We start from the raw sequence: 27,524 nt of genomic DNA on the forward strand, positions 1-27,524 counted from the left end.
GGTAACGAGGGACACAATTCAAGTTGAAGCATCCAGCCAGCTCCCAACACATTAAAAGAATTGAAAAACACATAGCAGCAACTTACCTCCAACCCCGCCCGAAAGGCTTGCCGGTCCAGTCCCATTCTGGGTCACCATTCTCCCGCTCTCTCCCCCTCTCTCTCTCTCTCTCTCTCTCTCTCTGTGTATGTGAACCGGGGACCGAGAATGGGACCGGACAGCCTTCGGGCAGGGTTGGAGGTAAGTTGCTGCTATGTGTTTTTCAATTCTTTTCGGGTGTCCAGGTATCTGCTGTGCCTATTTCCTTAACTCTCTGGAAGGTTTTTCAGCAGAGGCCACATACGCTGGCCTAAGCACAACTGGAGTAACTCTCAGCTGGCCAAACTTCCCTAATTGGCGTAGGTGGCTGGTTACACCCCCTTTGGCTGAAAAAAAAACTGACCTAAAAAAATTGTAATTAAATGAGTTACACTGGTGCAAATTGATTGGGAAAACTGCGGTTTTTCAACTTAGGCCAAAAAGAGCAGCCTGCTCAAAAAAAACGGCGCAAATCACTGGGGAAAATTGAGCCCAATAGTTGATTACATCGGTCAGATTTGAAACCAACATTCCATTTTGTTGCAGCTGGGAGTTTGACTTTGAAGCATATGTAAAGGTCACAGAAGACAGAACTATAGGCTTGGTACAAATTCAGGAAAATACAGCAAGTACAATATTCACCCAATATTGATATTTGATTATTTCTGCTTGATACAAACTAATCCCCAATCCCCAATTCTGTTTGTACAGAACATGCATTTGGATTGTTCACACGACACTGAGATGGGAAGAAATAAAATCACATTACTGTTTTCTTATTCTCTTGCTCATTGAACGATTAAAAAAACAGAATCCATAAAAAGAGCCATCTGTTATATTATGCTGCCAATCTATAATTGACATTTAATCCCAATTGTGTTGATCTTACATTGTGTGAGCCGCAATCCATTAAATCGTGATCATTGTTCTTCACAGACTCATTAAGAAACGCCCCTTTACTTGGGGAGCTGATATTTTCAGCCTGGGAGATATCCGAGAGCTGAAAAAGATAGTGTGAAAAAGAAATCCAATGATGGTCTTATTGTTATTCATCAACACAAACATGCCTGAACGCTTGTGGGGAAAGAGTAGATTAGAATAAGTTCGACAGAGCGGAGAATGTAATTTTATTTATTATACTTCTAAACTTTAGCACATTTTTCACTCTGTCAATAAATGTAATTAGCTGTTTTACTGCTAAGATATCAGCAACAAATCCATTTGCTTTGGTCCAGTGATGTAAACAAAAACAAGGCAAAGGGAACTTCACAAGGTTCAAGTATTCGACTGAAAGTCATGCAGGTGAAAATAGCATTTTTATGAGATCTGGAGGAAATCTTAGTAGACCTTGTAACTAATGCATTGTAACCCATGAAATATTAATTTAAAGATCATGCCCTCTGACCAGATTATATTATTTATGTCACACAAGGTCACTGAATAGATCAATTGTTAATAAAATGCTGAGCAGGCTGTAACTATAGCAAAGGTAATCATTTTCAAGAGACAGTCTTCCTTTCTGCTGACCTGAGTCGTGTGGAAGAAGGCACCATCAAATATCAAAGGCACAAGATGCATTTCTTCTGTTGAGGCCCAACATTTGTGTTCTACAAGTACAATAAGCCTGTCTATCCTCAAACATCCCTCGAGATAAAATAGCTAAAAGCAGGCAATGCTTGGTTGCGCAGGTAGGAACACTGAAGCCGAGATCCATTAATATAATAGAACATTATGATGGGTTTGCACATTCGATCATATGGATGTTGATCAAAAGTAGATGTCATTTATTTTAGCATAACACACTCCCATTGTGCACTTGGTTTACATGTGTCTGCATTAATTTCGATGTTTAGATGAGAATTTCTTGGCTGTAGTTCAGGTGGCAGGGTTTGGATGACATCTTTGGGTAGCGTTGGTTTGGCTTGTCACTCTTTACAATGTTTGAAATAAGGTGCTGCCACTCTCTTGCCACTCCTTTATTGCTAATATAACCTTTTAAGGTACTCAGTAGACAGGGGTAAAAATTCATTATCGACCAATTTAAGGCACGAACATCGACTGGTCGGTAAGTTAATGCTTGGTGATAATTAACGGAGGCGACTGCGATATTCAGTTTTAGCACTCCAAGAGGGAAGAGTAGCGCTAAATCTCTTCTCTTAGGGCGATATCGTCGGCAAGCGGGGCTCTAAGGTCACAGCACTAATGAAGTTCAGGCGTGCCAATCAGAGAGTCATCAGACTTAATGGCAGCATCTGGTTTTTAAAGGGGAGCTTCAATGATGCTGCACAGCCTCATTCTCATCATTGCAGCCTGTGCACTGGTCTTGCAACAAGCAACATGGCAGCGCAGAGGCTTCGCCAGCGTGCCCACCGGCTTTCTGCCACCACCCTGGAGGCTCCGGGCGAGGCGGTGGTGAGGTGATGGGCCATGATGTTTCCTCACACTGGCAGGAGGCCACTGCCCAATGTTTTTCATCATCTCTGGGGGGAGGTGACATAGCATGTGTCGGTCAGAACCGTGGTGCCCAGAACTCCCGCACAATGCCGCAAAGAATTCAACGACCTCACTCGGGTCATCAGGATGAGTATCTTCTTCAGAAACCTCAACATGCCATCATCTCAACCTCACTGTCTCACACACTGTATAAGCCGCCACATCTCAGCACTCACACACCAACTGCGCCCACCTAATGAAAGTAACGTCCACATCTGACGCCTTCCATACAGTAACATCTATTCAACTATGGTAGGCACATCTGACAAACATGTGGCTGCACACTCACTCACACATTCTGTTTTTTCTTGCAGACCAAGCTTTCTCACAACAGGAGGGAGTAGCTGCATATGGGTGGAGGAGAGGCAGACCTCCAGCCCTTGATCGACCTCGAGGAGTGAGTGGCTGCATTCATCGGGGCACAAGTGGCAAGTGTGACTTCCATGGGAGAAGCTGACCTCCTTGTGGACAATAGCGGTATTTTCATCACCTCTTCCTGTTCTATCAGGCCACTTCCCCCTCATACCAGAAGCATTTCTTACTTTACATATAATTATGCTGTCTCAATTCCTTGCTGCCTTTGTGCCGCCTCTTCTGCACTTAACCATACCTTTCTGCCTTTACGCTTTCAGATAATGAGCCAGGAGCCTCTTCCTCAGCCTTTGAGTGCCAGCGGGAGAGGAGGAGGAAGTGGGGTACACACTATCTCTGCCTGTGTCAGATCAGCCAGGTGCCCCTGAGAGTGGGGACATGACGTTGGTGGAGGAGGCCATGTTCCAGGGGTCTGATGTAGGTGAAGCTCGGGGGCCAGCTCCCCGGAGGATTAGTTCGCGAGCGAGTTCTGCTCAGTGGGACTCAGATGAGGAACTCGATGTTGAGGTTGTGGCCAGACGGTCAATGGCAATGCACAGCAAGATTCTGGGTGTTATGGCAAGGTTGCCCGAGAGCATGGATGCACTTGCTATGAGGTTGGAGGAATCCACCAGTTTGCCAAGGATGGTGGAGTCGCAGAAAGACTGTGGGGACCCAGACCTCATGCCATGTGTCATGGGGGAGATGACAGTAGCTATTGCCACCAAAGCAACGCAACGGCTTAGTGCTGTAATGGAGTCAGTGCTTGGTGGCATCCAAGCTCAGACTGCTCTCATGCAGAATCAGATTGATGCCATGCAAGCACGGACTATGGCCATCGTCTCTGGGTTCCCACCAGTCCAACGGGGATCTCACGGTGCCAAGGCAGGCCAATAATCTGTGCTCCAAAAGAATGCTCCGGTTGCTGAGGGTCTGCCCCGGGGCGGGGGGGGGGGGGTGGTGCGGGGTGGTAGTGTGTTGGTCAAAATGGAAGGTGCAGTCCTCGTTCAGGATGACAGCATTCTGGCTCCCACCGCTGCCACTTCACCATTGCACCTGCCGCTCTCTGCACCCCAGCCATCCGAGTCTGCTGCTGCCCATCCTGAGGCAGTGCAGTCCGCAGCCGTGCCTTCCAGGCCCAGAGCTGGTCGAGGGCATCCTGCTAGGCCATCTGCAGTCTCTGTGTTGCAGACTGAGCAGCTTTCAACAAGCCTTGCTACTGCCACTGGGACTGAATTAAGGAGGAACAGTAGGGTTGGGATGGGGGAGAAGCGAAGGGCAGGGATAGACTGAAAAAGGCCCAATCAGCCAGACTTTCTTTGTGGCTTCTTATATTTTGAAGGGGAGGGTTGTGAAATTACAATAGTCACTTGACGTTTATGTTTTGTTCATCTTTCTCATTGGACCTTTCAAGGGTGAAAGGGCCTGTGACCTGCGGATAGCCAGGTCTTTATGCTTTGCAATCGCCATCTCAGCGATGAATTATTGGAAGCGGTGCCTAATAAGCCGCTCACACACGGCCCTAGCAGTGCCAACATTGCCACAATTCCTCCTCTATGGCTGCTGCTCCTCCTCCTCTTCTGCATCATCATGCTCCACCTCCTGCTCCTCATCTCCCTCTTTCTCCTCCTGAGGTGGAGCTGCAGTCCCTGCTGGCAATGACTGGACCCTCATGATGGCCAGGTTGTGCAGCATGCAGAAAACAACGATGAAGAGGGAGACTCGATCAGGGGAGTACTGAAGGGTCACTCCACAGTGACTAAGACAGCAGAACCACTGTTTCAGCACCCCAATAGTCCGATCCTCCCTCCTCATGGACCATGTACAGCAGACACCTCAAGTCGCTGGAGAAATACCACCATTGATGTCTCCGCAAGATCCTACAAATCCCCTCGGAGGACAGATGCATCAACATTAGCGTCCTCGACCAAGCCAACATCCCCAGCATTGAAGCACTGACCATACTTGATCAGCTCCGCTGGGCAGGCCACATCATTCGCATGCCAGACACAAGACTCCCAAAGCAAGCGCTCTACTCAGAACTCCTTCATGGCAAACGAGTTAAAGGTGGGCAGAGGAAATGTTACAGGACACCCTCAAAGCCTCCCTAAAAAAGTGCAACATCCCCACTGACACCTGGGAGACCCTGGCCAAAGACTGCCCTAAGTGGAGGAAGTGCATCCGGGAGGGCGCTGAGCACCTCGAGTCTCATCGGCGAGAGCATGCAGAAATCAAGCGCAGGCAGCGGTAAGAGCGTGCGGCAAAACTGTCCCACCCTTCCTTTCCCTCAACGACTATCTGTCCCGCCTGTGACAGGGACTGTGGCTTTCATATTGGATTGTACAGCCACCTTAGGACTCATTTTAAGAGTGGAAGCAAGTCTTCCTCGATTCTGAGGGACTGCCTATGATGATGATGAGCCTGCTCGATGACGTTCCTGGTGGCGGCATGGCTCTCATTGTAATGGTGCTCAGTAGGGGTGTTGTCTGTCAGGTGGCGAGTGGATAACACTTGTTCCTGAGCAGACAGCCGCGAACTTCATGTGATGGCTGGAAAAGTGCTGGCACGAATGCATCATGGCTGCTGCCAGGATAGCGGGCATTCATGGCAAGGATGAGCTGCCTGTGGTCGCATACCAACGGCATGTTCAGAGAGTGGCATCCTTTGCGGTTACAGAAGACCTCTGTATTCTGCTGAGGTGCCCGCAATGCCAAGTGGGTGCACTCAAATTGGGGAAAGCAATTTAACAGCACAGCAAGGCAAGAGCTGCAAATTGTGTGTGCACACTAGCTAGCACTCACTCTGACCTCTCAATCATCCTTTTAAATAGTGCCTCAGCAGCAGGGAATCGCAGGTATGAACACCTGCTTTCTGCGGCATGTTTAGCGCCAGGCGGTAAGTGAGGCAATGCAACTGAAGTTCGCGTCCAAGGCGCTATCGGGGCGTTGTACACTCAGTGACATCACGATCGGGGCGAGGTGCTAACTGTTAGTGCCGCAGCTAATACTCAACTGAAGTTTGCGGGTGGCACTATATTCACTACGCCTGGGCGGTAAGCCATTAGCGACTCTTTACCGCCCCGCCCGGGCACTAACGGGCGCCGCTAACCAACTAAATTTCTAGCCCTGACAGTTTCTTACATTCATACTTGTGAGGGGGGGGGGGTGCAATTGTACTTTGTCACAACTGGGGGCATACATCTTGCAAAAGCTTAAACACTTCTCGATCAGGATTACATCCAAGGACAAAGAAGTGAAAGAGGAAATGAATGATGCTTTTTTTTATATTTATAAGATTTCCATCGAAACTGGAATAGTACCTGAGATCTGGAAGATAGCAAATATGATTCCAATGGTACCCATGCTATCCAATATCTTAGAACGAATTAAAAGATTGTCAGGATGATTCCCGGCCTTGGGAATTAAGGAATGAAGATAGATTCTGATGGTTGGGGTCATTCTTCCAGAGGAATGACAGACTGAGGCAAGACATGTTTCAGAATAATGAAGGTTATAAATAAGGTTGAGGTAAGCAGGTTATTTAACTTGTACAATGAGCACAGAATTTGAGACTACAATTACAAAATCCACAAGCCTTGATGTATGTTAATTAATTCCTCCCTCTCCAAATGATATGGTATATAAGAAGTAGAATACCAGAATAGAATTCTGAGTCTGTTGATAATATGAAACTGCATCAATAACTGTTGAGAAAACAGATTGAAAGTCATAGAAATATTAATGGATCTGTTTCACATGGGGGTTAGGCAGAGCGTGAAGAGATTGAGTTGGGTGAAGGAAGCCAATAATTGAAGTTGTCATGCATGGATTTTGAAAGGAGTAAGTTTGGTGAGCTAAATGGCCTAACTCATGCCAAGCATTTTTATGCCCTCATGTTAAAAAAAAATCACGAGCAAGCTCACTCTAAGCTTTTTACAGAGATGTATTTGCTCTTTCAACAACTCTATAAAGCATGCTTTTTTTCTTTACTGAGCAATTTTTTTCCGGTTAATCAGGAAATTACAACTGTATGATAGAATGCAACTTAATGCTTGAAGTTCTTATTCCAAATACAGTTCTGGTGACGTTAGGAAGATATTCGATCAATAAAATAGATTTTTTGAAGAAGAATTGTTACAAGTAAGAAAAACACAGTTTCAATATACACCTTAGGTAGTATGTGGGGTTTCTGCTCTCTGTTTGATGACTCGGGATTTTCTGCCCACTTACTTTAATAGGCGGAAAACCATGGGCTAATAAGAACATAAGAATTAGTAACAGGAGTAGGCCATTTGGCCCTTCGAGCCTGCTCTGCCATTCAGTAAGATCATGGCTGAACTTCAACTGTACCTCCACTTTCCTGCCTGGTCTCCATATTCCTTGATTCTGCTAGAGTCCAAAGGCTTGCAAGGAAAGAAGTGGAAAACCACACTGCAAATCTTGAATCAATGCATGATATTTTTAATTGTGGCATATTAATCCTTTAACTTTTTAATACTGAGGTGTTTATCAAAGAATAATTAGAAGTTTGTAATAACATAAAAATGCTACCAAATAAAGATATGAATGAGAATATTTAGTAATTTCAAGATGATGAAATGAGGACAATAGGAATGATTAGCAGGCTCTACTGTATTAATTTTTCCATTTGAATGGAATAAATGGCTTGCAGAGTTATTATTCAACACCCATTTACCTTATGATGATCTTGAGTATTAACAAGTGGATTTACAAGTCTCCAGAGGCACAGAACACAGCACAGCTCAATAGAATCATATAGAATCAAAGGGCTAGATTTTACACTTTTGTGCAGATTGCCTAAAAATGGGCGGTACTTCCGGCATGGGCGATAAAAATGGGTTTTCAGATCACCAGCTTGTCGCCCATTCTCAAAGCCCCTAGTCTCCATTTTAAAAATTGGGTGTTACCACGAGCGATCTGAAATGGGCATTAGCATTAAATCTCTCTGATCTTCTGCCGTAAAGTGTCACCGTCCTTAGCAACGGCATGGCAACGCTCATTTCCTGTGAGTCAGGAGGTCAGGGGTCATCATGACATGCGCAGAAGAGGAGATTGAGAGAGAGGGACTAAAAGCGTGTGTGGCTGTGTTGTGTGCTTGTTTGGCTGTTGTGGGAGGCACAAGGGAGATTCATCAGTTGCAAATAGCCTACTAAGCACCCAGAACATAATTGGCACTGAGTTTTTGTCCAAGAAATAATATATAACATGGAAGGAATGGAGGAGGCCCTGGAGCTGGTAGCCAGGAATACTGGTGGCAGAGGGCTCCCAGTGGTCCCGGAGCGCTGCACTGCACCCCAAGGTTCCGCATCCCCATTGCCAACGGCACTTGAGAGCCAGCAGCAACATCTTGCTTCTGGCTTGGAGCACATTCCCACCTCGGGACTGTCCTCTCCCATATCCATCCAAGCAGCGGTTCGGCCATCATCCCCCCGCCCCCCCACAATGAATCAGCGCCTGAGTAAATCCACGGCAAGACGGCTTGGAGTCAGGAAGGGAAGGGGAAGGGGTAGAGGTGGGGATGAGAAATGGGGGGGAGAGGAAGGATTGGTTTTTACAGATATATTTATGATTTCAGACAAATGGTTTTTATTTAACATAACCTTGTTGCGCATTGGCTCAGATAGCTGTACCGTTACACACTGGTGATTCCTTAACATCAAAGGGTATAATTACACTTAATTTGAATCAACTTAAACTTTAACTGTCACCAAGGTGATGCCCACCATTGATGTATGATCTGCACACCCAGCAGTGTGTCAGCCTTGTAAATAACACCAACGTTCTTTCAGGCAAAGCGCTCACTTATGTGCTCCTGACGTAATAGTCTTGCAGCTATGATGCCACCATGGGTCATTTCATGCAGTCTACAGGGGGGCTGGGGCATGGCTTCAGCTTCAGCCTGATTGTCTGGCCCGAGGTCGGCGTCTACCTCCTCGTCCTCCTCTTCCTCTCTCTGCTGAGGTGGACCATCACACCTTTCTGGCAATTCTTGTCCCTTCCTGATAGGCAAGTTGTGCAGCATGGAGCACACCAACACGAATTGAGGTACCTGCTCAGGGTGGTATTGGAGCTCGCCTCCTGAGTGGTCCAGGCATTTAAAGTGTTGCTTAAGCACTCCAATGGTTTTCTCCATGATATTGCGAGTGGCTCTGTGGCTCTTGTTGTATCGCTTCTCGGCTTCTGTATGGGTGTCACGCAGTGGGGTCATCAGCCAGGTGGTGAGGCCATATGCTTTGTCACCAAGCATCCAGCATTGACCTTGTGGCTGATTGTTAAACAAGTCAGATACAGTGCTCTCACGCAAGATGTGAGCATCATGGATGCTGCCCAGCAAATTTAGCATTCACTGCCATAATAATTTGCTTGTGGTCGACAATGAGTTGCACATTCAGGAAGTGGAATCCCTTGCGTTTCCTGAAAACCTCTGCATCCTGAAAAGGTGCCCGCATCGCGATGTGCGTACAGTCTATTGCTCCCTGCACGTTGGGGAAGTAAGCAATTTGGTAGAATCCTAGAGCTCTCTCAGTCTGAGCCTCCCTGGTCATAGGGAAGGTGATAAAGTCCATCCTGCATGTGTACAGGGCTTCAGTGACCTGTCTAATGCAGAAATGTGTGGAATGCTGAGCCATACTGCAAATGTCGCCAGCTGAGGCCTGAAAAGAACCTGAGGCGTAGAACGACAGTGCCATGGTGACTTTGACCTCGACGGACAGTGCCGTATTGATGATGTTGGCAGGCTGCAGATCTCCTCCTATGAGCTGGCATACCTCAGTGATAATCTCTTTGTGCAAGCGCCGTCTCCGAAGGCAGGTGGTGTCGGGCAAGTTAAGGTAAGACTGCTTCTCCCTGTACTTGCGGGGGGTGTAATGTCTGGTCCTCCTTATCTGCCTGTCACGTCTTACAGACACATGATGTTGTCGAGTGTACCTTCTGCCATTGCGAGTCTGCAGCATGTAAGTGATCATCAAGAGAGGGCGAGAAAGGACAGGCCCCATTCCAATAGCTATCTGTTTTCCACCAATTGGTCACAAAGAATGAATGTCCCGACGAAGGCACCTAAAATAAATTCAAATCGTCCACAGTATGATAAGATGTTTGTTCAGATATTCGCATCACCTGCAAAGACCTCCAGAGTACATTCAAACTCCCCCGAGATTGAAGCAGAGCAGCCTTTTAAATGATGCGACATGTGATTTAGAACATGGCGTCCATACCGCTGTGAGTAGTTCCGGTTAGTTCCACTTTTTCCCGTTGTTTTTTTGGGCGAGCGATATTGTGGGCGAGATGTGTGCGAGGTGGTGAAAGTGACGCTGGGCGATCTCCTGGGTGTTAGTTTTGGCAAATTTAATCTTTACAACAAAATAAAGTGGGCGGTCGGTATTATTGAATCTTGGCATTAATTATGAGCGGAAAGTAACACTGGCCGATATTATGGGCGTTGGTTTTGCTCATTCTGAAGATTCCACCCAAAAAAAGTGGGTGTGCAGTATTATTTTTTCCAGGCTCTTACGTACATGAGGAAAGTAACGCTTGGCGATAAGTGTCTGAAAAATGGGCGTCAGTTTCCATTTTGTGGCTAAATGGGAGATATCTAAGCGTTACACCTCATTTCAGCGGTAAAATGGACGTTAAGTGGGCGTTATGCATGCAAAAAAAGTGTAAATTCTAACCCATAGAATGGTTACAGCACGGAAGAAGGCTGTTGGGCCTGTTGAGCCCGTGCCGGCTCGCTGCAAGAGTACCTTAGTTAGTCTCACTCCCCCACCCTTTCCCAGTAGCCCTGCAAATGTTTTTCTTTCAGGTACTTTTCCAACTCCCTTTTGCCTCCACCGCCCTTTCAGAAAGTGCATTCCAGATCCTAACCACTCGCTGTGTAAAACATTTTTTGCTTATGCCAATCTTTTGCCAATCACTTTAAACACCTCTATCAAATCTCCTCTTAACCTTCCATGCTCCAAGGAGAATAGCCCCAGATTCTCCAGTTGATCCATCATGGTAGGCAGTCCCTCGAAATCGAGGAAGACTTGCTTCCACTCCAAAAGTGAGTTCTCAGGTGACTGTACAGTCCAATACGGGAATTACAGTCTCTGTCACAGGTGGGACAGACAGTGTTGAAGGAAAGGGTGGGTGGGGAGTCTGGATTGCTGCACACTCCTGCCGCTGCCTGCGCTTATTTTCTGCATGCTCTTGGCAACGAGACTTGAAGTGCTCAGCACTCTCCCGGATGCTCTTCCTCCACTTAGGGCGGTCTTTAGCCAGGGTTTCCCAGGTGTCGGTGGGTATGTTACACTTTATCAAGGAGGCTTTGAGGATGTCCTCTGCCCACCTGGCTGCCATGTAGGAGTTCTGAGTAGAGCGCTTGCTTTGGGAGTCTTGTGTCGGATATGTGGACAACGTGGCCCACCCAATGGAGCTGGTCGAGTGCGGTCAGTGCCTTGATGTTGGGGATGTCGACCTGATTGAGAACACTGACATTGGTGCTTCTATCCTCCCAGGGGACCTGCAGGATCTTGCGGAGACATCGTTGTTGGTGATATTTTTCCAGCGATTTGATGTGTGTACTCTATATGGTCCACATCTCTGAGCCATACACGAGGGCGGGTATCACTACACCATAAGCTTGGTGCCAGATTTGAGGGCCTGATCTTCGAACACTCTCTTCCTCAGGCGACCGGAGGCTGCACTGGCACACTGGAGGCGGTGTTGGACCTCGTAGGCTCTCGAGGTATGGAAAGTGGTCTACGTTGTCCAAGGCTGCGCCATAGATGTTGATCCACTGAAGTCCCCCATCCCTGGAATCTTTCTCACAAAACCTTTCTGCACCCTCTCCAAGGCCCTCACATCCTGACTAAAGTGCGGTGCCCACAATTGGACACAATACTCCAGTTGAGGCCAAACAGTGTTTTATACAGGTTCACGTTAATTTCCACACCTTTGTACTCTATGGGGTAGAAATTGCCCTCTGCCGGAAACGGGGCGCACCTACCATTTCTGAAGTGTTCTGGCCGCCGCAATGGATGAGGCAGCCTATTCAGCGAAATTCAATTCCTCTGGGGTTTTTTTCCAGGGGAGGGGGGTGCAGAAGTGGATCTTAATGGGGCGGAAGTGGGAGCGGAGCGGAGTTGCCGTCACTAGTGGGACGGGGCGGAGTCCGCAGCTGTCAGTCATTAGTGCCGCGCTGATGACGTCATCGCCCTGGCGCATCACAACGTCTCTCCCCTTCAGTTAAAGGGGAGGGCCGCTGCGAACTCTCCAGCCAAACACTGGGCCACCAGGGAGGGTTTCGGCCGGATCAGCGGTCTGGCACCCAAGAGTGACTGCCTGTTGGCGGCCCAGCCGAACCTGGGGGCATAACTGTTGGCCCGATCTGGCAGTTAGCTGACAAAAAAAAATAACATGGCGGCCGCCACAGTGCGTCCTCCCCTTTAAGGGAGGCTGTGGCGCCATTTCACACAGAGTACACCGACAGCAAAAACGGTCGGGGGCACTGGCCACAGGGCAATTTCAGATAAGGGGTAATTTTGCAAGGGGGTCCTTGCCAGATGGTAAGGGGGCTTTCCAACAGTCAGAGGCCTTATCGAAAGGGGCAAATTCAGCCCACGTACCTCTATTGGAATCAATTATTAAGGATGTCATAGCAGTGCATTTGGAAAGAGGTAATATGATAGGTCCAAATCAGCATGGATTTGTGAAAGGGAAATCATGCTTGACAAATCTTCTGGAATTATTTGAGGATGTTTCCAGTAGAGTGGACAAGGGAGAACCAGTTGATGTGGTATATTTGGACTTTCAGAAGGCTTTCGACAAGGTCCCACACAAGAGATTAATGTGCAAAGTTAAAGCACATGGGATTGGGGGTAGTGTGCTGACATGGATTGAGAACTGGTTGTCAGACAGGAAGCAAAGAGTAGGAGTAAATGGGGACTTTTCAGAAAGGCAGGCAGTGACTAGTGGGGTACCGCAAGGTTCTGTGCTGGGGCCCCAGCTGTTTACACTGTACATTAATGATTTAGACGAGGGGATTAAATGTAGTATCTCCAAATTTGCGGATGACACTAAGTTGGGTGGCAGTGTGAGCTGCAAGGAGGATTCTATGAGGCTGCAGAGCGACTTGGATAGGTTAGGTGAGTGGGCAAATGCATGGCAGATGAAGTATAATGTGGATAAATGTGAGGTTATCCACTTTGGTGGTAAAAACAGAGAGACAGACTATTATCTGAATGGTGACAGATTAGGAAAAGGGCAGGTGCAAAGAGACCTGGGTGTCATGGTACATCAGTCATTGAAGGTTGGCATGCAGGTACAGCAGGCGGTTAAGAAAGCAAATGGCATGTTGGCCTTCATAGCGAGGGGATTTGAGTACAAGGGCAGGGAGGTGTTGCTACAATTGTACAGGGCCTTGGTGAGGCCACACCTGGAGTATTGTGTACAGTTTTGGTCTCCTAACCTGAGGAAGGACATTCTTGCTATTGAGGGAGTGCAGCGAAGGTTCACCAGACTGATTCCCGGGATGGCGGGACTGACCTATCAAGAAAGACTGGATCAACTGGGCTTGTATTCACTGGAGTTCAGAAGAATGAGAGGGGACCTCATAGAAACGTTTAAAATTCTGACGGGGTTAGACAGGTTAGATGCAGGAAGAATGTTCCCAATGTTGGGGAAGTCCAGAACCAGGGGACACAGTCTAAGGATAAGGGGGAAGCCATTTAGGACCGAGATGAGAAGGAATTTCTTCACCCAGAGAGTGGTGAACCTGTGGAATTCTCTACCACAGAAAGTTGTTGAGGCCAATTCACTAAATATATTCAAAAAGGAGTTAGATGAAGTCCTTACTACTAGGGGAATCAAGGGGTATGGTGAGAAAGCAGGAATGGGGTACTGAAGTTGCATGTTCAGCCATGAACTCATTGAATGGCGGTGCAGGCTTGAAGGGCCGAATGGCCTACTCCTGCACCTATTTTCTATGTTTCTATGTTTCTATGTTTCTATTTTAAGCACTTTTTAAGCACTTTTTCAACCTGCCCTGCCACCTTCAATGATTTGTGCACATATAACCCTAGATCTCTCTGTTCATGCAACCCCTTTAGGATTGTATCCTTTAGTTTATATTTCCTGTTCTCATTCTTTCGACCAAAATTTATCACTTCGTACTTTTCTGCGTTAAATTACATCAGCCACGTGTCCGCCCATTTCACCAGCCTATCTATGCCCTCTTGAAGTCTATCATTATCCACCTCACTGGTCACTATGTTTCCAAGTTTTGTGTCATCTGCAAATTTTTTAATTGTGCCCTGTACATCCACATCCAAGTCATTAATATATGTCAAGAAAAGCAGTGGTCCTAGTAGTGACCCCTGGGGAACACCACTGTGTACCTTCCTCCAGTCAAAAAACAACCGTTTCCTGTCACTTAGCCAATTTCTTATCCTTGCTGCCTCTGTCCCTTTTATTCCATGGGCTTCAACTTTGCTGACAAGCTTATTATGTGACACTTTGTCAAACATCTTTTGGAAATCCATGGACACCACATCAACAGCATTGCCCTCATCAACCCTCTCTGTTACTTCATCAAAAAACTCAATCAAGTTGGTTAAACACGATTTGCCTTTAAAAAATCCATGCTGACTTTCCTTAATTAATCCACACTTGTCCAATTGACTGTTAATTTTATCCCTGATTATCGTTTCAAATTTTTATCACATAATACTCCTGTGTAGCGCCTTGGGACATTTCACTATGTTAAAGGTGCTATATAAATACAAGTTGTTGTTGTTTCTGAAAGCTTCCCTTTGACTAATGTTAAATTTACTGATCTATAGTTGCTAGGTTTATCTTTACATCCTTTACACCCTAAGATGTGCAATTCTCCAGTCTTCTGGCACCATCTCCATTTCTAAGGAATATTGGTAGATTATGGCCAGTTCCTCCGTGATTTCGTCCTTCACTTGCCTCCCTGTCCTCGAATGCATCTCATCTGGTCCTGGTGACATATCTGCTTTAAGTACAGGCAGCCTTTCTAGTACCTCATCTTTATCAATTTTTATCCCATCCAGTCTCTCCTCTACCTCCTCCTTTGCTATGTCTATGGCAACTCTTGTTCCTTGGTGAAGACAGATGCAAAGTATTAATTTAGTACCTCAGCCATACCCTCTACCTCCATGCATAGTGCTCTTTACTGGTCCCTAATCAGCCCTATCGCTCCTCTTACTACTCGTTTACTATTTATAGAGTCAAGTTTCGGCCTGAGTTGCTCCTATTTTTTTGGAGCAACTAGTTTAGAATGGAGCATCTTAGAAATTGCAATTCTCGGCATTTAGTTTGCTCCAGTTCTAGTGAGTTAGAATAGTTTCATTATAGAACAGATTTTTTTTTCAAAAGGGGGCATGTCCAGCCACTTTTGCAAGTTTAGGCAGCGAAAACTTACTCCAAACTAACTTAGAATGGAGTAAGTGTAGATTTTTGTATTGTCAGAAAAACCTTGCCTACCCTTATAAATCAGGCGTAGGGAACGAGAGATTGGGGGGGGGGGTGGAAAGGGGGTTTGAAAGCATTAAACACTTCACTTTTACAATTAAAGAGCCATCATCAATATTAAATGATAAATAAATCAATAAATCAACCAATAAATCAATCAAAAAAAATTAAAAAATAAAAATTAAAAAAACAATAAAAAATCAATAAATAAAAAATTAAGTTTCTACTCACCTACTGCAGCACTGGGATTCTTTCAACAGCGTGCTAGTGTGGGCTCCCACCCCACCCCACCCCATCCCCTAGTGACTCTGTCTGTCTCTGTCATTGTCTCTCTCTCTGTCTCTGTCAGTGTCTCTCTGTGTTTCTGACAGTGAGGGGTGGAGGGAGGGGGTTGGAGGAGGGGGAGGGAGAGAGAGGCAGAGACTAGGGGTGAGGGAGGGAGGGAGGGGGAGAGGACGGGGAATGGAGGGGAGGAGAGGAAGAGGGAGGGAGGGGAGGAGAGGAAGAGGGAGGGAGGAGAGGAAGAGGGAGGGAGGGGAGGAGAGGAAGAGGGAGGAAGAGGGAGGGAGGAAGAGGGAGGGGGAGAGGAGGGGGAAGGGAGGGAGGATGGGGGAGAAAAGGGGGTGGGGGGAGAAAAGGGGGTGGGGGGAGAGGAGGGGGATGGTGAGAGGAGGGTGGAGGGGGGAGAGGAGGGGGAGAGGAGGGGAAGGGAGGGGGAGAGGAGGGGAAGGGAGGGGGAGAGGAGGGGAAGGGAGGGGGAGAGGAGGGGAAGGGAGGGGGAGAGGAGGGGAAGGGAGGGAGGAGGGAAAGGGAGGGAGGAGAGGAGGGGAAGGCGGGAAAGGAGGGGAAGGGAGGGAGGGGAGAGAGAGGAGGTGGGAGCGAGGGGTGGAGGAGGTGGGAGCGAGGGGTGGAGGAGGTGGGAGCGAGAGGTGGAGGAGGTGGGAGCGAGGGGGGGAGGAGGGGGAGGGGGGAGAGGAGGGTGGAGGAGGGGGGTGTCTGAACCGGAGGGAGGTGGGGGCTGAACGGGGATGGGGGGGCTGAACACGAGGGAGGGAGGGAGGGAGGGGGCTGTACGGGTGGGAGGGAGGCAGGAAGCTGAACGGGGGGGGGTGGGTCGCTGAATGGGCCCTGCCGACGACGTGGAAGCCGGGCCGCCATGGAGGACTTTGGGCGGGGCCCGCTCCCAGTGAGATGCCGGGCGGGCGGGCCCCACCGACGATGCAGATGCTTGGCCGCCACAGAGGACTTCGGGCGGGGTCCACCCTCAGCGAGATGCCGGGCGGGCGGGCCCCGCCGACGATGCAGATGCTTGGCCGCCACAGAGGACTTCGGGCGGGGTCCACCCTCAGCGAGATGCCGGGCGGGCGGGCCCCGCCGACGAGGTAAGAGGCGTCAGGCCACTCGGCCCGGGATAGGAGCGACATCCCTTCGGCCTGGGATAGGGTCGTCGCCCGGAGACAGGACGCGCTGGGAGGGCCAGGAGCTACTGCGCACACGCGCAGCTGCCGGCACTGTTTTTGGTGCAGAGTTGTAGCTCCACCCCCGGCAGCTCCTGCTGCACCGTGCCGAGCTGGAAACGGGCCTTCAGATATCGGTGAATCGCGAGGTAAGTATTCGGCGCAATTTTTGTTCTACAAATTAGGCGGGCCTGTCCGATGTGCGCCGTTCTAGCAGGGGTCTGAAACTTGAGCCCAATATACCTATAAAAGACTTTTGGATTACCTTTTATGTTGGCTGCCATTCTATTCTCATACCCTCTCTTTGCCACTCTTATTTTCTTTTTCACTTCTCCTCTGAACTTTTTACATTCAACCTGATTCTCAGATCATTTTGAATGGTGGTGCAGGCTTGAAGGGCCGAATGGCCTACTCCTGCACCTATTTTCTATGTTTCTATGTATTCTCAACCTGACATCTGTCATATGCACTCTTCATCTAAATCTCTATCTCTTTCGTCACCCAGGGACTTTAGTTGCCCCACATTTCCCCCTAGTGCGAATGTACCTTGACTGTACCCGAACTAGTTCCTTTTTAAAGGCAGCCACTACAGTTTTGTCTGCCAATCGTTGATTCCAATTTACCCAGGCCATCTGTTCTCATCCCACTGAAATTTATCTTCCTGCAATTATGTATTTTTACCCTAGATTGCTCCCTGTTCTTTTCCATAACTAATCTAAACCTTATGATACTATGATCACTGTTCCCTAATGTTCATCTACTGACACTTGCTCCACTTCACCTACCTCATTCCCCAGAACCAGATCCAGCAATGCCTCCTTCCTCATTGGGCCGGAAACATACTGATCAAGAAAGTTCTCCTGAACATAATTCAAAAATTCTTCCCCCTCTCTGCCCTTTACACTATTACAATCCCAGTCTATATTAGGATAGTTGAAGTCCCCCATTATCACTACTCTATAGTTCTTGCACCTCTGTAATTTCTCTGCAGATTTGCTCCTCCATAATTTTCCCACTAGTCGGTGGCCTTTAGAATACACCCAGTAGTATCATGGCACCTCTATTATTTCCACACCATCTCCCATCTTTCCTTCCCTATCTTTCCTGAACATCCTATATCCACGAATATTTAATACCCAATCCTGTGCTTTTTGAGCCCAGTCTCTGTTATTGTCACAACATCATATTCCCATGTGGCTATTTGCACTGCAGTTCACCAACCTTGTTTACTATGCTTCATGCATTCACATACATACACTGTAAACCTATCTTAAACCATCTCGTGTTCTCTCAGTCTGAGCAGTGAGATGGTTTCTCTCCCTATATCTGGAGGCAAAATGCTGATGGAAAAGGTAAATGGCCATCTTTAGCAGCACAAGCAGCCACTAGGTCTCCTTCGGCCTAAGTGCACGGACCCACAATATGCTGGCCTGTGTGAACCTTCCCTTAACACCGGGGAAGTTCAACTGCTAAAAATATGATGTTGCCAGCATGAATTTTCAACCAAATCACAATGGCCAGTGTTATCGTCAATGAGCCCAATCCACACTACAATGCAGATGAAGTGAATTCACACCACCACCAGCTCCATTATATAAACATGCCATAGACTGTACCATCCTGCTTGCATTCATGCCTTGGCTCAGTGATAGCACTTTCATTTCTGACTCAGAGGGTTGTGGTTTCAACAACCTCCAGCAAAGGCTCGAGCACGTAATCTAGGCTGACACTTCAGTGCAGTACTCAGCTACACTGTTGAAGATGCTGTCTTTCAGGTGAGATATTAAACTGTCTGCTTTCTCAGTGGCTGTAAAAGACCCAGTTACACTAATTTAGGAATAGTAGGGGAGTTCTGACAGTGTGCCTTTATCCCTTATTTATCTCTTAACAAACATCACTAAAGCCAAATGATCGGATTTCTGTTTGTGCAATCTAGAAATATAGAAAATAGGTGCAGTAGTAGGCCATTCGGCTAAATGTGTGCCAGCCACGTTTGCCTACATTACAATGACTACACTTAAAAGATACTTCACTGTGAAGTGCTTTGGGATGCTCTGAGGTTGTGAAAAGCACTATATAGGTGCAAGTTTTCTCCTTTCATTTCCAAAGATAGTATGTTGTGTAGTGTGAGTCGCAGGTGTGACAATTTGTAAATTGCATTCAAGCGCTTCCCTTTGACAAGTTGGAAAGTTAAGTTTTTCTTGGCTGATGAAATGAAAACCGTTCAAGCAAACAGATTACTGAAATTTGTGGAACTATACTGGAATCGTATTACATGCCTGAAAAAATACCTTGGAATGGCATTGATTTGAGTGCAATTTCTACTTGTATTCTGTGATTTTTCATTCTGACATGTTCAAACACTCTTTTTGATGAAATAATTTTTCATTTCTTAGGTCCAGTCTTGAAGTAATTCTATTAACTTGGGCCATTCATTTTCAACAACAACAATTTGCATTTATATAGCACCTTTAATGTGGTAAAACATCCCAAGGCACTTCACTGGAGTGTTATCAAAACCAGGCCACATAAGGAGATATTAGGACTAGTGACCAAAAGCTTGGTCAAAGAGATAGGTTTTAAGGATTGTCTTAAAGGAGGAGAGAGAAGTAAAAAGGAAGAGAAGTTTAAAGAAAGAAAGACTTGCATTTATATAACAACTTTCATGACCACCGGAGTTTCCAAAGCACTTTACAACCAATGAAGTACTTTTTGAAGTGTAGTCACTGTTGTAATGTAGGAAACATGGCAGTCAATTTGCGCACAGCAAGTTTGCACAAACAGCAATGACCAGATAATCTGTTTTAGTGATGTTGATTGAGGAATAATTATTGGCCAGGAACAGGGATAACTCCCCTGCTCTTCTTCAAAATAGTGCCATGGGATATTTAAAATCCACCTGAGAGAGTAGACAGGGCCTCGGTATAATGTTTCATCTGAAAGACGGCACCTACAACATGGCAGCATTCCTTCAGTACTGCACTGGAGTGACAGCCTAGATTTTTGTGCTCAATTCTCTGGAGTTGAACTTGAACCCACAACCATCTGACTCAGTGACAAGGGTGCTACCAACTGAGGCATGGCTGACACTAGTGAGCAAATTCTAGAGCTTAGGGCACAAGCAGCTGAAGGCACTGCCGCCAATGGTGAAGCGATTAAAATCAGGGATGCGCAAGAGGCCAGAATTGGAGTGCAGAGATCTGGGAGGGTTTTAGGCCAAGAGGAGATTACAGAGATAGGTAGGGGCAAGGTCATGGACAGATTTGAAAACAAGGATGAGAATTTAAAATTGAGGCATTAGTGGACCGGCAGCCAATATAGGTCAGTGAACACAAGGGTGAATGGAACTTTGTGCAGGTTAGGATATGGACAGTAGAGTTTTGGATGAGCTCTAGTTTATGGAGGGTGGCAGATGGACGAGTGACCAGGAGAGCATTGGAATCAATGATTCTAGAGGTAACAAAGCATGGATGTAGATTTCAGCAGCAGATAAGCTGAGGAAGGGACAGAGATGGGTGATGTTAATGAGATGAAATTAGGTAGTCTTTGTGATGGAGAGGATATGGGGTCAGAAGCTCAGCTCAGGGTCAAATAGGACGGCTAGGTTGTGAACAATCTGCTTCAGCCTGAAACAGTGGCCAGGAAGGGGGAATGGAATCCCTGACAAGGGAATGGAATTTGTGGCAGGGGCTGAAGACAATGGCTTTGGTATTCCCAATATTTAATTGGAGGAAATTGCGGCTCATCCATGACTGGATGTCAGCACTCAGTCTGACAACACAAATGCAAAGGAAGTTTTGCGAGAGGGGAGGATGAGGTAGAGCTGGGAGTCATCGGCGTGCATGTGGAACCTGACATCATGTCTTTGAATGAAGTCGCTGAGGTGCAGCATGTAGATGCGTAATAGGAAGGCGGTCAAGGATAGATTTTTGGGGGTGCTCCAGAAGTTACAGTGAGAGGTGAGAAGAGAAGCCATTGCAGGAGATTCTCTGGCTACGAGTGGTCACATAAGAGTGGAACCAGGCAAGGCAGTCCTACTCAGCTGAACAATGGAGGAGAGGCATTGGAGGAGGACGGTGTAGTCAACTGTGACAAAAGCTGCAGATAGGTTGAGAAGGATGAGGTGGGATAATGCACCACTGTCAGCTACAGGAAACATTATTTTTGACTTTGATTTGGGCTGCTTCAGTGCTGTGGCAGAGGTGGAAAATTGTTTGGAGAGGTTCAAACATGTTGTTGCGGAAAAATAGGCATGGATATGAGAGGTGACAACACGTTCAAGGACATTGGAGAGGAAAGGGAGGTCAGAGATGGGATAGTAGTTTGCAAGGACAGAGGGGTCAAGTATTGGTTTTATGAAAGAATGGTGAGTCACGTTTTATCTGATGTAATTTAAACTGCAGAGAGACTGAGCAACTACAGCTGCCAAATTTTCAATTTCCAAATTAATACATCTTCATTAATATTTATTTCAGAACAGATTCAATAAAAAGGTTCAATCAAATTTGAAGTTTTCATTGAGCCCATTTAAAAAAAAAAGTAGTGTGCCTTTTTTGTATCTTGATCATTTTTATTTTGCCAGAAGTGTCTGTTTCATTTCATCAATTTTCTATCAATTAAATATTGGGAATACTGAAGCCATTGTTTTCATTCCTAGCCACTGATTCTATCCCTCTCCCCAACTTTTATCTGAGGCTGAACCAACCTTTGGTGTCATATTTGACCCTGAAATGAGCTTTCGACCACATATCCACAGCATAACTAAGACCGCCTATTTCCACCTCCATGACATTGCCTATCTCCGCCCATACCTCAGCTCATCCGCTGCTGAAGCCCTCATCCATACCTTTGTTACCTCTAGACGTGACTATTTCAATGCACTCCTGGCTGGCCTCCCACATTCTACAATATGTAAACTAGAGATGATCCAAAACTCACACCAAGTCCCGCTCACCCATCACCCTGTGCTTGCTTCCCTATATTGGCTTCCACTTAAGCAACACCTCGATTTCAAAATTCTCATCCTCATTTTCAAATCGCTCCATGGACTCGCCCCTCCCTATCTCTGTAATCTCCTCCAGCCCCAAAACCCCCCGAGATGTCTGCGCGCCTCTAATTCTGTCCTCTTGAGCATCCCCGATTATAATCGCTCAACCATTGGTGGCAGTGCCTTCCATTGCCTAGTCCCCAAGTTCCGGAACTCCCTGCCTAAACCTCTCCGCCTCGCTCCCTGTCTTTCCTCCTTCAAGACACTCCTCAAAACATACTTCTTTGACCAACTTTTGGTCACCTGAACTAATTTCTGCTTATACAGCTCGGTGTCAAATTTTTATCATAATACTCCTGTGAAGTGCCTTGGGACGTTTCACTATGTTAAAGGCGCTATATAAATGCAAGTTGTTGTTGTTGTGCTAGTCTCTTGGCCCATCTCCACAATGATATGTGAGTAGTGTTTCTTGGATAGATAAGCAGAGAGTTAAAAGGGTTTCTTTCAAAGGGTTTGGAACTTGATATGCATAAAGGAGTGAGAAGTGAAATTAATGAAACATAATCACACGTTAGATTTTTCCAAGATGATCTTTGATGTGGGGAATTGAGTCTCCATTGAAACTTTCCTATATCATTGTTTTTGTTGTGTTCCTAACACAGATGAGACTGCACACAGGGAGGTTAAAGTAACAGTGACCTCAGTCTTTATTAAGACACTCCAGAGTGAGTAACAGGCCTTAGGGGCCGGCTAATATACAGTGCTCCCAAGGGATGTTGGGATCCCTTGGGACATCAGGGGATGCACTCCCTGGTGGCGGAACAAGGGAGTGCATGCTTTACAGATATACAACATCACTCCACCCCCAAAGTCAAAGTGAAAACTATTTACAAGGTGAGGCAGTCGGGAGCCTTTCTTTGCCTGGTGGACCGCCTCAATACAAATGTTTGTTCTGGTGTGTTGGCTGTGCCCTCGCTGGGCTGCCATGTTGTTGGCCCTGCAGGGTTGCTGGGTGAGCCTGGCCTTGTTGGGCTGTTGGGCTTGGTGGGTTCGATTTCCTGGTCCAGTGTGGTGTTGGTGATCCTTTTGGTGTGTGTTGTGGGCTTGAAAAAGGTGGTGTCTGCTGTGGGTTGTTCAGGGCAGTCTGTGAACCGCAGCCTCATTGGTCCAGGTGCTTTCTGCAAATTTGTCCATTGTCTAGTTTGACTACAAACACCCTACTCCCTTCTTTAGCTATCACCGTGCCCGCGATCCACTTGGGACCATGTCCATAGGTTAGCACATTCACAGGGTCATTCAGATCAATTTCCCGTGACATAGTGGCACGACCATCGATTACAATATCGACCTGATCATGCAGGTTGTGGCAAACCAGCGAGAGTCTGGTTTTGTGTCCTTTTCATGAGTAGCTCAGCCGGGGGCACCCCTGTGAGTGAGTGGGGTCTCGTGCAGGAGCTGAGCAGTACTTGGGACAGGCGGGTTTGGAATGAGCCTACTGTGACTCGTTTAAGGCTCTGTTTGATTGTTTGTACTGCCTGCTCTGCCTGCCCATTGGAAGCTGGTTTAAACGGGGCTGAGGTGACATGTTTGATCCCATTGCGGGTCATGAATTCTTTAAATTCGGCACTGGTGAAACATGGCCCGTTGTCACTGACCAGTATGTCAGGCAGGCCGTGGGTGGCAAACATGGCCCTCAGGCTTTCAATGGTGGCGGTGGCGGTGCTTCCCGACATTATTTCACATTCAATGCATTTTGAAAAAGCATCCACCACCACCAGGAACATTTTACTGAGAAACGGGCCCGGAATTGTCAACATGGATCCTCGACCATGGTCTGGAGGGCCAGGACCACAAACTTAGTGGTGCCTCTCGTGGCACGTTGCTCAACTGAGCACACATGCTGCATTGCCGTACACAGGACTCTAAGTCAGAGTCGATACAGGGCCACCACACGTGGGATCTGGCTATCGCTTTCATCATTACTATACCCGGGTGTGTGCTGTGGAGATCTGAGATGAACGTCTCCCTGCCCTTTTTGGGTAGCACTACTCGGTTAGCCCAAAACAGGCAGTCTGCCTGAATGGACAGCTCGTCCTTTCGCCGCTGGAATAGCTTGATTAGCTCTTGCATTTCAATGGGGATGCTGGCCCAGCTCCCATGCCATACACAGTTTTTTACTAGGGACAGCAGAGGATCTTGGCTGGTCCAAGTCCTAATCTGGCGGGCCGTGACAGGTGATTTATCATTTTCAAACATTTCCGTGACCATCAACAAGTCTGCGGGCTGTGCCTCCATCAACAAGTTTGCAGGCTGCACCATTTCCACCCCCGTGGTGGGCAATGATAGCCAACTGAGAGCATCCGCACAGGTCTCAGTGCCTGGCCTGTGGCGGATGGTATAGTCATACGCTGATAGCGCGAGTGCCCACCTTTATATGCAGGCTGAGGCATTAGTATTTATCGCCTTGTTTTCAGCGAACAGGGATATGAGGGGCTTGTGATCGGTTTCCAGCTCAAATTTGAGGTCAAACAGGTACTGATGCATTTTCTTTAACCCGAACACACACGTTAATGCCTCTTTCTCAATCATGCTGTAGGTCCTCTAGGCCTTAGATAAGCTCCTGGAACCATAGGCGACAGGTTGCAACTTACCCGCAACATTAGCTTGTTGCAATACACACCCGACTCCGTATGACGATGCCTCACATGCTAGCACGAGTCTTTTACACGGGTTATACAATACAAGCAGCTTGTTGGAGCATAAAATGTTTCTGGCTTTCTCAAAAGCAATTACTTGGTTTTTTTCCCCATAGCCAGTTCTCACCTTTACGCAATAACACATGTAGGGGCTCTAAGAGGGTGCTTAACCCCGGTAGGAAGTTACCAAAATAGTTGAGGAGTCCCAGGAATGACGCAGTTCTGTGACGTTCTGTGGCCTGGGCGCGTTCCTGATAGCCTCTTTCTTAGCGTCTGTGAGCCGAATGCCATCCGCCGTGATTTTCCCAAAAACTCCACTTCTGTTGCCATGAAGACACATTTCGACCTATTCAGCCGCAACCCTACGCGATCCAGTCGCAGGAGGACCTCCTCCAGGTTTTGTAGGTGCTCGACGGTGTCCTGATCCGTGACCAGTATGTCGTCCTGAAAAACCACCGTGCGTGGTACCGACTTGAGTAGGCTCTCCATGTTTCTCTGGAAGATCGCTGCAGCCGACCGAATTCCAAACGGGCATCCGTTGTAGATGAACAGTCCCTTGTGCGCGTTGATGCAGGTGAGGCCCTTCGAAGACTCCTCCAGCTCCTGCATCATGTAGGTCGAAGTCAGGTCGAGCTTGGTGAACATCTTGCCTCCTGCCAGCGTCGCAAATAGGTCGTCTGCCTTAGGTAGCGGGTATTGGTCCTATAGCGAGAAACGATTAATAGTTACTTTATAATCGCCACAAATCCTGATCGTGCCATCACTTTTGACTACTGGAACAATCGGGTTGGCCCACTCGCTGAATTCCACTGGGGAGATGATGCCCTCGCATTGCAGCCTGTCCAGCTCGATTTCCACTCTCTCCCTCATCATGTGAGGTACCGCTCGCGCCTTGTGGTGAATGGGTCGTGTCTCTGGGACCAAGTGAATCCGCACCTTCGCCCTGGAAAAGTTTCCAATGCCTGGCTCAAAAAGGGGAGGAAATTTGTTAAGAACCTGGGTACATGAGGCCTCATCGACATGTGATAGCGGTCAGATGTCATCCCAGTTCCAACGGATTTTGCCCAGCCATCTCCTTCCAAGCAGTGTGGGGCCATCGCCCGGGACAATCCAGAGTTCATGCACCGTGCCCTCATAGGTGATCTTGACCATGGCGCTGCCCAGGACAGTGATGAGCTCTTTGGCGTACGTTCTCAGTTTCGTGTGGATAGGGCTCAGGACTGGTCTGAGTGCCTTGTTGTACCACAGTCTCTCAAACATTTTTTTACTCATGATGGATTGGCTAGCACCAGTGTCAGTTCCACGGCTACGGCTAAGCCATCCAATTTTATGTTTAGCATTCTATAGGTGGACGTATAGAACCGATACCTCGCCATCAGCATGCTCTTCCTCGGGTTAAGATGCTCCCGAACCAGTGTATACAGCTCCTCATACGACTTATCTGTGGGTTTCACCGGAGCCAGAAGATTCTTCATGAGGCTGTAGGTCGGTGCCCCGCAGACCGTGAGGAGGACCGCTCTCCTTTTTGCAGCGCTTCCTTCTCCGTCCAGCTCGTTGGCTACAAAGTACTGGTCTAGCCGTTCGACATAGGCCTCACCCTCCGAGAACGTCTCCAGGATGCCCACAGTTTGCTGCATCTTTGCGTTGGATTCGTGTACTCGTTGCCTAACACAGATGAGACTGCACACAGGGAAGTTAAAGTAACAGTGACCTCAGTCTTTATTAAGACACTCCAGAGTGAGTAACAGGCCTTAGGGGCCGGCTTATATACAGTGCTCCCAAGGGATGTTGGGATCCCTTGGGACTTCAGGGGATGCGCTCCCTGGTGGCGGAACATGGAAGTGCATGCTTTACAGATACACAACAGTTTTCTTCTGTTGGTCCTTTAAGTCATATAGAAACTAATTGCTGCCCAATATCATGATTAGAGTACAGTACTGTAAGATACAGTATATGAATTAATCACTACTTCTTCTTGGCATGTTGTTTCATTCCAATTCTCTGCTTTGTTTCCCTGTGGTGCACACTGTTCAGCCAATATGGATATGCAACTTCTTATCTGGTCTGTAATCAGCTGTTAGGAAGTGTGTAAGAACGTCTAAGGTGATTATTCCTTTGATTTATTTTGTTCCCTGTTGAAGCCTCTCTGCGATGACATGGAGGAGCTCCGCACTCACCATTTAGGAAATCACAGGCCTGAATCTGCACCCCGGCCTCTATGGTCTATAACGAAAACAGAAAATGTTGGAAATACTCAGCGGGTCAGGCAGCCTCTGTAGAGAGAGAAACAGAGTTAAAGTTTCAGGTTGATGACCCTTTGTCAGAATTGGAGAAAGTTGGGGAGAAAAGAACAAAAGGGCAGGTCTTTGATAGGATGAAAGGCAGAAGAGATTAAGAGACAAAAGGGATGATGATGCAAGGCAAAAGGAGATGGTAATGGGACAAGTTAAGAAAAAAAGATGAGTCTAGATAGGGCGTACATGGAAAAATCATCAACAGCTGCCACGGGAAAGAGAGAAAAAAACAGAAAAAAAAGAAGAGAAAAAACAAAAATAGGGGCAGGGATTATGGTCTGCACTTATTGAACTCGATATTGAGTCCACAAGGCTGTAAAGTGCCGAAATGAAAGATGAGGAGAGAACTTTTTCCAGATCTGACGAAGGGTCATCGACCTGAAATGTTAACTCTGTTTCTCTCTCCACAGATGCTGCCTGGCCTGCTTCGTATTTCCAGCATTTTCTGTTTTCATTTCAGATTTCAAGCATCCGCAGTATTTTGTTTTTGTTTTAGTCTCTATGGTCCATAGTTTTTCTGAAAATATTGTTCTGCATGGGTCTAATTTTGACAGGCTGTAATAATTTCAGACCCAGCTTTGATAGTTTTAAATGGCATTGGTGGCAACATTGTGACTTGGAGAATCATTGGTGCTGATCTTGTTTTTTAGAGGACATTCAGAAAGAACCCGGAT

At 47.1% G+C, this 27,524-nt stretch overlaps 1 protein-coding gene across 1 annotated transcript in view; it reads right to left on the reverse strand.

Annotated features, from left to right (window-relative positions):
* The window catches only part of LOC139279649 (leucine zipper protein 2-like), a 256,324-nt gene that overhangs the window by 10,909 nt on the left and 217,891 nt on the right, over window positions 1-27,524 (reverse strand). The window contains exon 10 of the mRNA XM_070898756.1: window positions 968-1,078. Within this exon, the coding sequence (XP_070754857.1) occupies window positions 968-1,078 (111 nt within the window). The remainder of the gene's footprint in view (window positions 1-967; window positions 1,079-27,524) is intronic.

This window comes from Pristiophorus japonicus, chromosome 14 (genome assembly GCF_044704955.1).
Source record: "Pristiophorus japonicus isolate sPriJap1 chromosome 14, sPriJap1.hap1, whole genome shotgun sequence".
Taxonomy (NCBI): Eukaryota; Metazoa; Chordata; class Chondrichthyes; family Pristiophoridae; genus Pristiophorus; species Pristiophorus japonicus.